The sequence below is a fragment of the Sciurus carolinensis genome, chromosome 9 (genome assembly GCF_902686445.1).
Source record: "Sciurus carolinensis chromosome 9, mSciCar1.2, whole genome shotgun sequence".
NCBI classification, from domain to species: domain Eukaryota; kingdom Metazoa; phylum Chordata; class Mammalia; order Rodentia; family Sciuridae; genus Sciurus; species Sciurus carolinensis.
The window spans coordinates 53,846,688-53,858,417 of NC_062221.1; the positions used below are offsets into that span (position 1 = coordinate 53,846,688).

General features: G+C 40.4%; 1 protein-coding gene across 1 annotated transcript in view; it reads right to left on the reverse strand.

Moving 5' to 3' along the window:
- Positions 1-4,445, reverse strand: part of Klhl6 (kelch like family member 6) — a 59,911-nt gene extending 55,466 nt beyond the window's left edge. Inside the window, exon 1 of the mRNA XM_047564733.1 lies at positions 4,153-4,445. Within this exon, the coding sequence (XP_047420689.1) occupies positions 4,153-4,445 (293 nt within the window). The remainder of the gene's footprint in view (positions 1-4,152) is intronic.
- Positions 4,446-11,730: the final 7,285 nt, after the last annotated feature.

Here is an 11,730-nt window from a genome sequence, read left to right on the forward strand (position 1 = left end):
AAGGAGTGGAACTGGTAGATTCTTAAAGAGCATGGTGAGAGGCTGTAAACAAAAGACACTTAAAAAACTAAGCAAATGAAAAAAGAAACTACGCAAATGGAAAAAGGAATGGATTTTTTTTTTTTCCTTCTTGTGGTGCTGGGTATCAAATTCAGAGTCTCACAAATGCTGGGCAAGCACCCTACCACTGAGCTACATCCCTAGCCCAGGAGTGGACTAGTAACTTCGGACAAGACAAAAAGGTTTATAAGGAAGGAAATATCATATTGTATTATTTGGCTCCACAGGGAACACTATATTCATGAACATAATCATGTAAACTCAACAGAGATTCTGCAAAAAGTTACGATGACATTATGTTAAAAGACAATGGAGAGGGCTGGGGTTGTGGCTTAGTGGTGGAGTGCTTGCCAAGCACCTGTGAGGCACTAGGTTCAATGCTCAGCACCACATTAAAAATAAATAAATAAATAAAATAAAGTTAAAAAAAAGGAGAGAGACAATGGGGAAGTGTATGGTAAGGCAGTTATGTATAAACGCCAAGTTCTTATCTGAAATAAGAAAATGATATCTAATATTTAGAAATCAAGAAACAGCATTATAATTATATTTTATAGAACTATAGAGATCAGCAAGGCCCAGTGGCTCATTGGCTCTAGAGACTGAGACAGAATTTAAAGTTCAAAGTAAGTCTCAGCAACCTAGCAAGGCCCTAAGCAATTTAGAAGACCTGTCTCAAATCAAAAAATTTTATAAAGGACTGGGTATGTAGTTCACTGGTTAAGCGTCCCTGGGTTCAATAATTGGTACAAAAAAAAAAAAAAAAGAAAGAAAGAAAGAGATGAAATAGAAGAAAAAGAAGTTGAAAATGAAAATGGTGGTGAGCCAGACCGAAGGATAGAGAGGGTGAGGAGGAATTTTTGTTTTTCATAATACTATTTGACTTTTTGTTAATAATTTGTACATCTTACTTAGATTTAAAAAAATAAATTTTAATTTTTTAAAAGTAAACATGGTAATTTGAAGGGTTATAAAGAACCAGTGGAAAAAGAACTTCAGATCACTCTTAAACACATGAAAAGATGTTTGCCCTTATTAAAATAAGAGATATGCAAATTAAAACTAAATTGAGATATTCTTTTTCATCTATCAGACTGGCAAAAATTCAACGGTTTGATGGAAAGACAAATACCATGTGATCTCACTTATATGTGGGATCTAAGACAATTGAACTAATAGAAGCAGAAAATAGAATAACGAAGGGCAGAGCTGGGGGCTGAAGGACTTGGGGTGATGATAATCAAAAGGTACAAAACCTCAGTTCAATGTCCGCATTTCAGAAGATGTCAAATGTTTGAAGTGATGAATGGGTGGATTGGCTTGATTTGGTTATTCCTCATTGTATCGAAAAATCATAACATCTCTATGCTCTGTAAATATATACCGCTCTAATTTGTTGATATATAATTAAAAACTCAACAGTTTGATACTGCTCTCTTTTAGTAAGATCATGGAGAGTGTAAAGTGATTCAACCTCTCTCCAGGAGAAGTTGGCCAAATCTATTAAGATTGCAGATACATTTGACTTAGCAACTGTCTTCCAGAAATGCATCCACCAGATACGGCTGCATGCATATGAAATGGCACATGCATAAGATTATTCATTACAACATTGTCCATAGCAGCAAGAGATCGAAACCAAATATCTGTCAGTGCGGGACTGGTTATATGCACTATAGTCAGTCATTTAGAGCAAAGTGTTTATTTTCTCAATGAATAAAGAAAAAAAAAAAAAAGCCTATGTAAACTTACAGCCAGCTCCAAGTCCCCCCAAATCACAAAAGGCTGTGTGGGAAGCCTCTTTGGACTTCTTAAGTCTGAACGTAAGAAGAACCCAGCTCCAGACCACTTTCAAAATCTTAGAAACAGCGGGAGAGGCAGGTAGGTGGTGTCAGACTCAAAGTCAGTCCTTGGTCCAAAGCCTAACTTGGCTACTTTCTTATTAACTATGACACTCTGGACTCCAGCTCCTCCTCTGTAAGATGGGGATAAATTCCCACCTTTTGGTGGTGTTGTCCCCATTAAATGGGTTAGTGTATATGACACAGGTGGCACAGGGCTGGCCCACAAACGTGTTCAACAAACAGAAGCCATTACTAACCGTAGCACCGGAAAAAAGAATCCTGTCCCCAGGTCTGAGTTCATTACAGAAGAAAAGCCATGTTAGAAATCCCTAGATACAAATCTAAAGTCGCTGTCTAAAGAAAAGAATAGAAGGCATTTCCCCACATGACCACACAATTTGGGAAAAACTCGGCACCCACAGGCAAACACGCCCATCGCCCTGTGCCCCCAGCTTCCACTGCCGCTGCCTCTTCCGAGGACAGGCAGAGACTTGCCCTAAGTGCCCTCGAGGCAGGGATGGAAGGATCTGAGCCCACACACTTTCTGTTTAGGAGAATTAAACCCCAGGACCAGAAGAGAGCAGTGATATGCTGAGGGCACACAGCCAGCAGTCCTGTCCCGTGGGCTGACCCACTAACAAAATTACTAACCAGGTATACATTTTATTTTAGCATTTTCCCAGTGATTCAAAACAGAAAGAGTGACTCTAAAATAAGAACCAAAGGCATCAAGCAAAATCCCAAGAGGGGTTGTGATCAATTGTGAAAGCAAGTGATCGATACTATTGGATTAAGTCATGTGTTTATCTGTGTCAACGCATTTTTATAGCTATGACTACACTCTACCTTTCTAGACTTCCTGTGGAATGAAGCCCAAAACTTGCATTGCAGTAAAAACAAGGACCTCTAGAACATACAGATTCTCTGCTCCAATAATGGCCAGATATGAAATGTTGGGTTTCCATGCCCTCATCTGTAAAAGGGGACATACCTTCATCCCACTGTTACAAAAATAAAATCAGATAACTATGTATATTGGGTGCATAGCAGACACAACTGCCCTCAAACTCAGGTTATCTCCTTACTTTATCAATATATGGGAGCTACTCCATCCCACAACAACCAGCCAACCCTGCTCTTTGAATTCCAAAGATTTTTTCCCCTAAGTACCTCAAAAAAAAAAAAAAAGAAAGAAAGAAAGAAAAGAAAAAACATAAAATACCTTCCATGATACTTCATTCCCCCAACCAGAACTGAGAGTTAAAAAGAATCTTGCTAAGAAGAATGATAAAGGTATTTCTTTTTCACATTCCCAAAATACCTTCTTCATTCACACTGTCCTTATGGACTGGTTCCCCACCCATGTCCATGCTCATCGGGCTGGACCCAGCTGTGTCCACTGGGTTCCTGATTCTCTCACTTTCCTACTGCAGGGATCTGCTCATGATAAACACTCAGTAAGTAATTCTTAGCTGAACAAAGCAGACTGGGGGGAAGAATTTCAATGAAGAGATACGAGAGTCCACCATATGCTGGGTACTCTGTCAGACCCTTTTCACCCTCATGTTTAATTATTGCAACACTCCTGAGAGGTAATCATCGTCCTCATCTGACAGGAGACAAATTCAGAGCATTAATAGACTGATCTATAGTCTCATGGTCAAGAGGAGACCAAATGGGCTGTAACCCAGGTCTCATGATGCTAGGTCCTCCCACTGTTGAGACCACAAATTTGTTGGAACCAGGGCCTTTTACACGTAAACTTCCTTTGTAATTGTTTTCCCTTCCCACCCACCTCCTGCGCACACCCAGAAGCCCTTAACTTTTAGCAAGTCACTCGATAACTTCAAAAGAGGGGCCACATCCTTTTTCTCTATTTCTGTTGATGAATGAAGACACCATTATTTTTCCAACATGTTAGTCAGAACAAGGAAAGGGTGAAAAATCCCCATGACTTAAGTCATATTCCATCCTTTGGAACAAGGACATATATATATACACAGAAAGTTCACCATTATATATAAACATTGCTTTTAAATGATGCCAGTCTCTCTCAAAATGTGGACTAAATCCTAAAATCTAAAGTTTGATACCTCCCTTTCTTGTATTTTAAGTAGACACACAAACTTTAACAGATGTATGTAAACCATAAATGCAAAAGCAAACTAGTTAACTTGGGTTTTCATATCAACACTGATTTTTTTTTACAACCTGCATCCAGTTTGACTCTGGCTCTAGACATGCTGACCTGAAGTAGTTGCTGGCCGCAGCAAGCACCACGCGGTGGCAGGAGAATTCCTGAATGTCCACACACAAGATGACATCTGTCAGAGCGTTTTCCACTCGGAGGGTCTCCAGGCCATTCTGAAGAATTAGGGACAGTCCTGAGTCGTCAAATTTCACCTTCTCCCCATTTAAGATTTCTACCAATTCTCCACTTTTCTGGGAAGGCTCCTCTGTAGAGGGTGCCAGGGGTCCTTCCAAACTCTTCTCTACCATGTTGTCCATGGTCCAAGATCCCCTTTGTCCTGCCATCGGCATCCAGACTGAAGGCCCGCCCAAGCTTCACGCAGGTCACATTGCAGAAGCTGAGCGGATTTCCTGTGCAGGGCCCTCCACTTATCACCAGCTGTCACAGGCACATAACAGGAAGTCTCGCACTTTCTCATCCTGTTACTACAAACGCCAGCAACTCCCTATTCTTCTTCTTTCTGTGAATTATCACAGGCTTAGAAATTACTTAGAGTGGGTGTGTAGGAGGAGACTCTAGGAGAGAAGGGGTGGTTTCTCAGAGTCTCCCAGGAGTCCTATGTGGTTATTTTGGTCCATCTCCCACCTCACATCCGTGAGCAGGAAGCTCTGGTTATTTACATTTGTATTCCTGGTACTTTGAGAAATCCCACCTATCCCTAACATTCCTGATTCTGCTGGCACTACACATCTTCTATCTTCACCTTCCTCCCTGCCCAGGGAAAAATGTCATTAATGTGTCCCACTCAACACAATGATCTATTGTTTTGAATATGCCTCTGTGGGAAGAGAAGAAATAGTTTCCAGAAACTCCATCCCTAGGGTCTTCTCTTAGAAAGCCAACTAGGGTGAATTGACATCTGATGGTCCCAGCAAGTCTTAAATTGGCCCCATCTTACCCAACATCTACAGACCATGTCTCTAAAGGTCATGAAGTATTTTCATTATCTCTGCAGACATCCATTACTTAGCAATAGCTATCATTTAAAATACCACTATACCCTAGGGAATTTATAGGACTTAGTGTATCTTAACCCTTATACTAGTCCAATGGGGCAGATATGAATTTCCTCATTTAATAGCTAAAGAAACTGAAGCTCAGATCAAATGAGTGGCAAGGCCAGTTCTGTTCGGCTTCAAAACCCCTGTTTCCTCCACCACCACTAGGCTACCAGGGCTGAAATATCCTGTTGGCCCTGACTCCTGTGTCTCCCCTAGACAGTTTCAGGCTTGCCTCCCATGGCTGCACAGTTTCCCTAGAGCATCAACAAAGTTCTGTTCCTGCTTTCATCCACTTTCAGGTAGTTGGGAATATTGCCAGTCCTCCTAATGGATAGAGTCCATCCCTTCCCATGGTCAGGGGTGTTCAACGTCCTCTCCAGGAGGTCCAGTTTTACCTAGCTCTCTCTTATGGACTCCTAATATCAGAGTCTTTGATATTCCTCCGAACTTTATTCTTTATCCAAAGTTCTCTCAATGAAGATGCGTTGGGCCTTAGTAACAGAATATCCTATCAAAAGTGGCTTAACTACTAGGAGTCTCAGAGTAAAAGAAGGCAGAAGCAATGAGTCCCAAGTTTGATTCAACATCTCGGCATATAAGGACACAGGATTTTTCCATCTTTCTACTTTGTTACTCTTGTCATAGGGAAATGTTCCCTTAATATCACATAATAGCTTCCACAGTGCCAAACATTATGTCTTCACAAGACCCCAATTCAAAATCAGGAAGAAAAGATCAGGCAGGCTTGTTTCCTCCATCTCTTTTTACCAGAGGAAAAGATTTCTTAAGATCCCCATCAGACTTCTCCTGGACCCCTTGGCCACTCCCAGTCAGTCATTAGGAAATAGAAAAGGATTACTGCGATTGTCAGGGACTAGACATTATTCATCCCCTGGTCCTAGACCACCTTTTCCAAGATTGAGAAACAGCCATCTGAGAGCTGAACAAAATCAGATCCTAATAACATTCTGAGGGGGAAGGAGCCACCTCCTGTGCCTCCACAGAGCACACACGACCCTCCCTCACCCCGCGGGTCTTGACTAGGATATTCGACTTCCATCTACATGATTCTAACTCCATCCTCCAGGAGGGGTGAGGACACACACAACCCATCCCTCTCATGCCTTAGCTCCTGGAACTTCTCTAATTAATAAGCCACACTCAGCTCCACTCACCTCAAATAAAGAATAAAACTTACGGTGGAATGAGACAGACATCATTACCCTACGTACATGTACGATTACACAAACGGTGTGAATCTACATTGTGTACAACCATAGAAAGATGTACCCCATTTGTGTACCATGACTAAAAATGCAGTCTGTAAAAAATAAAAAAATAAAAAATAGTTTAAAAAAAGAATAAAACTTGATTCTTCATTTGTAACAGAAGCTGTTCACTGAATTCCCTTATTATTTTTTATGTACCCACCTCCAACATGAGCAGATTTCTGTTTCCTTCCACTCACCTTCCATTTTCCTCTAGGCAAGCACATACAGATTATACCAAGGGCATAATTATAGCTATGATTACATCAAAGGTAAAAAATAAAACATGATATTTACATTTTTATTCCCAATGCTTTGAGAAATCCCACCTATCCCTAATATAGTTTGGCATCTATGTCAACACAGATATACTCTGAGATTCAGATTACCTGGTAAATATTCTTCATGGGTACAAATTCTGTCCTATTGAAATTTTATTTCCCTGCAAGGCAACAAAACACACAAGCTATTGGCAAAAGCTTTACTGCTGACAAAATTATTGTGTCTTACTAGGCTTTATAATCTCATATAAAATAGGTTCTGTTCCACAGAAGTGGGAAGCTTCAAAGAAAAATCTCTCTCCCAAAGCCATGGGTTGCAGAACTAACTCTAGTCAGTTGTCCTCTTTAACACAAATTATTGTGATAAAAGAAAGTTTTAAGTCAGGTACAGAGGAAGAGTCACTGTCTTCCCACATTAGTTTATTGCTGCCAAGGCTATCATTTATTGACATTAACTATGTTCCAGGAACTATGATAGACACTTTTTATGATTTTGCTATGAGCCATACCCCAAAAGTTCCTGTGTTTCTGCAGGAATATTCAGAGGTGAAATGACTAAATTATAAGAGCTGTATACTAATCAGTCCATCCTAGTTTGAAAGGACTAACTGGGTGGTAACCAGATGGGGCATGGTTGGTGGGTCACTGGGGAATGCCTTTAAAGATCCTTTCTTTCTCTTTCCCTTTCTTTCTCTCTCTCTCCCTCCTTCCTCACCAAGTCATGAGTTGAGCAGCTTCTTCCCTCCCACTGGGACTTATCCCCCTGATGTTCTGCCTCACCTTGAGTCCAGAGCAATGGAGTCTGCTGTCTATGAACTGAGACCTCTGAAACCATGAGCCTCAAATAAACTTTCCTTCCTGAAAGTTGTTCTTGTTGGGTATTTTGGTCACAACCATGAAGACTTAGCTAAAACATACTTTATGAACTGTAATGTATTCAGTCTTCCCACTAACCCAGTGCAGTTCAGTCCTCTAACCTCCATTTTAAAGTCACGAAAGCAAATAATGTCGTACGATTGTAGCACCCACCATGGTGCCATGCCACATCCCCTCTGTTCACACACACCCCAAAGCATCACTGCCTGAGGTACAAGTGCTGCCAGCTCACCAGAAATGCTAAAGTTAAAACTCCCAAGAATGACCTTCAACCAAGGACCAGGATTGGGTAGATAGATCCACTAACTCCCTTGTCCCTTGGTGAGACAATGCTGAAGTGTTCTCTACCCCATCTCTCAGAGTATCATCAGAGCACTGAACTCTAATTGTCCAGGGTGTAACTCACTCATCCTCTAAGAGTTTCCCTCTATCTCATCTATTCCTACCCTGTCACTTGTTTAGATATGAAGTGTCCCCCCAAAGCTCATGTGTGACACAATACCCAGGAGAGACTTTCATAACACCCTTTATCTGATGCTGAGCTGGAAATTGAGACTGCCTATCTGTGTCAAAGTGGTTTAGACTCTCCAGACAAGTCTGGGGATATCTTGTTCTTACTTCCCAGAAGAATGAAGTTTCTGATATTCTGTGGTATTTAGGAAAGCCGTTTTCTTGACAAAATGATGTCCTTATGGCACTTCATAGTTGAAAGGGGTCATTTGGAGAAATATTCAATAAATCAATATTTATCTAATTACTATAGCACAAAACCAAGTGATAACTTGACTCCTCATTTATGCTGTACATGGCTGGTCGTGCTAGAGAACCTCACTAGTTCCATGGCTTTAAAAGTCACCTATATGGTGACAGTTCCCATACTTGTTCCTCAACCCTGACCACGCCCTGAACTCCAGGATCATATACCCAACCGCCTCCTTAACATCTATACTTGAGGTCTAACACTTGGGGCATCCTCCAACTAAATACATTCCAAACTAAAATCTTGAAGGAATACACTAAATGTATTCCTTTACCAGGCTGACTCTGAACTGGGGCAAATGAAAAAAAAATTGAGGTGGTTGACAAATCTCAATTTCTTGAGCTTAGTGGTATTTATAAGCATGTATGTGCTTTGTGGTAATCCACAAAGTTATGTATTTGTTTGGGTCATTTTCCACATCTGTTTTATTTGATGGTAAAAGAATAATAACAATAATAATAATCATAGTCAATATTTATTGAAGACCTACCAGGTGCAAGAGCTTGATCAACCACTACCTGTTTATTTTTTATTTTTAGATATACATGACAGTAGAGTGTATTCTGACATATTATACATACATAGAGTATAACTTCCCTTTCTTATGATTGTACATGATGTGGAGTTACACTGGTCATGTATTCATATATGAACAGAGTTATGTCTGATTCATTCTCTACTTTATTTCCTATTCTCATCCTCCCTTCCTTCCCTTCATTTCCTTTCGTCTAATTAAAAGAACTTCTATTCTCCCCTCCCACTCCCCTTATCGTGTGTTAGCATCTGCATATCAGAGAAAACATTCAGCCTTTGGTTTTGGAAGATTGACTCATTTCACTTAGTATGATAGTCTCCAGTTCCATCCATTCGCTGGCAAATACCATAATTTCTTTTTAAAGGCTAAGCAATATTCCATTGTGTTTATAGACCACATTTTCTTTATTCATTCACCTTTTGAAGGGCACCTACCAATCACTACCTGTTTTAATTATTGCAATAATACTTCAAAGTAGGTATTGTTGCTCCTCAAATTAAACACATAGAAACTGAGGCTTATAGAGTGCCAATGGCTTTGAGACCACACAGATCCCAGTGCATCTCTTCTCTCACTCAGTTCCTTGATCCTAAGAGACAGAGTCAAGATTTGACCTACTTTCCAATCCAACATACGATGTGGAACTGCCACTAAAATTCCACTAAAACAGAGACATTCATTAGAATTCTTACGGGAAAGACCATCACTCCCAAGGTTGAATCCTTAGATTCAACAGAAAAATGCAAAAGCCCAAGATTCAGGATAAGGAATGAATTCCTCCTGACCTTCACTGGCAGGCGACTGGAAGACCGCTGACACTCTTAGTCTGACTATAATATCCAAAAGGAATCCACCGTTCATCTCCTGTTGGAACTTCATGGTAGTGCTAAGAAAAGGAAGGCTTACACCACTCCCAAGAAGCACAAATTAAGAAGGCTGCACTGGCTGTCCTTCAGGTGAATGTGGCACTGGAGTCTCATGGCAGCCGCTTCGATGAACATTTTTATGGCAAGTGTTGCTTCAACAACCAAAGACAAGTAATTGTATATGAGTTCATAAAAGACATGATCTAACAACAACAACGAAGATTCAAACCCCATTTGTTCACTCCAAAACCCCGGCCTCTCAACCAATATGACACATTTTTCACCATGATTTCACAACTACATAAGTCTATCTCTAAATCTGCTCCATTTTTCTGTCTTTGAGATGTGTCCTTTTGCTTAGACACTCTGTCTCCTTTACTGCCTGAAGAAATACTATGCATTCAGATTGCAAAAAAAATACACAGATTTGGTGATGTTCTTATAAAATTCAAACCAAAAAAAAAAAAAAAACCACATATGTTCTAGTTCAGGGTTTCCAAACCATAGCACTACTAACACTTCTGTCTGGATAATTCTGAGTTGTGGGGAGCTGTCCTGTGTATTATAGAACGTTTAGCAGCAGCCCTGGCTCTAACCACTGGATATATCCTCTCTCAGTTGTGACAACCAAAAAAGTCTCCAGCAACTGCCAAATGTCCCATAGGTGACAAATTCCCCCAGTTGAGAACCATGGACCTAGATACATACTTATCAAAACTGACAAGGCTGGGGATGTAGTTTCATGGTAGAGCACTTGCCTTGCATGCACAAGGCCTTGAAGTCAATATCTAATACCACAAAAACAACAATAAAAAAGTGAAGTAGTGCTTTAGTGTTTATCTCTAGTAAACATAAACATTCAGAGAAATAAAGAAACAAGGAGTATCTGGAGAAACACAAACCATTAGGTATAACTGGAACACAAGGTATGTGTGTAGGAAGGGGTTAGAAAATCGGGTACTGTTGTCAGAGACCAGGCCAGTGATAGGATTCAGACCCTAGGTTCATGCTCTTTGACAGTAATGCTGAAATTTAAGCCAACATCATAATTTTTTTTTAATTTTATTTTTATTATTGTATACAAATGGGATACATGTTGTTTCTCTATTTGTACATAGAGTCAAGGCATACCATTTGTGTAATCATATGTTTACATAGGGCAATGATGTTTGATTATTTTTTTTTCCTTCCCCCTCACCCCTCCCACCCCTCTTTCCCCTCTATACAGTCCTTCTTTCCTTCATTCTTACCGCTCTCCTTATCCCTAACCCTAAACCTAACCCTAAACCTAATGCTAACCCCCCAACATCATAATTATCTGTCATCACCCCCAGACTTTCTGATTTGTGGGCCTAGGGTGGGGCTTAAGAATTTGCATTTCTAAACAATTTCCCAGGTAAAGTTGAGGCTCTGATCCAGGTCCATACTTTGAGAACCACTCTTACATGTAAATCTGTCAGAAGTTCTACAGATGCTTAACAAAAGGGAAAAGAAAGATTCTGGTATGAAATTTGAAAGACCAGCAGGTAGAAGAAGCTAGAAGATGCCTCCAATGAGGAAATAAGAGCCCAGAGGAAGGAGTTATAGGCATGCCACCTGCAGGCCACTTTGAAAGATTCTCAAATCCTTAGAGTTTCCCTAGGCTAGCCTACAAATATCTCAAAGAACATATCACAAAGCAATGCCAAGATAGCCAATGGCACACACCTGTAATCCTAGCTACTGGGGAGGCTAAGGCAGGAGGATTGCAAGTTTAAGTTCAGCCTGGTAACTTAGGGAAACCCTGTCTCAAAATAAAATAAAAACAGCCAGAGCACTTACCTAGCACATGCAAGATCCTAGGTTCAATCCCCAGTACTTAAAAAACAAAATAAAAAGTCAATGACTTACCCACGGTTAGTTAGTAGTTGAAACAGGACTACAGCTCAAGACTTGCAGCTCCTAAATTAGTGTCTTATCAACACCATGCTGAAGCACCATAGTCAGGA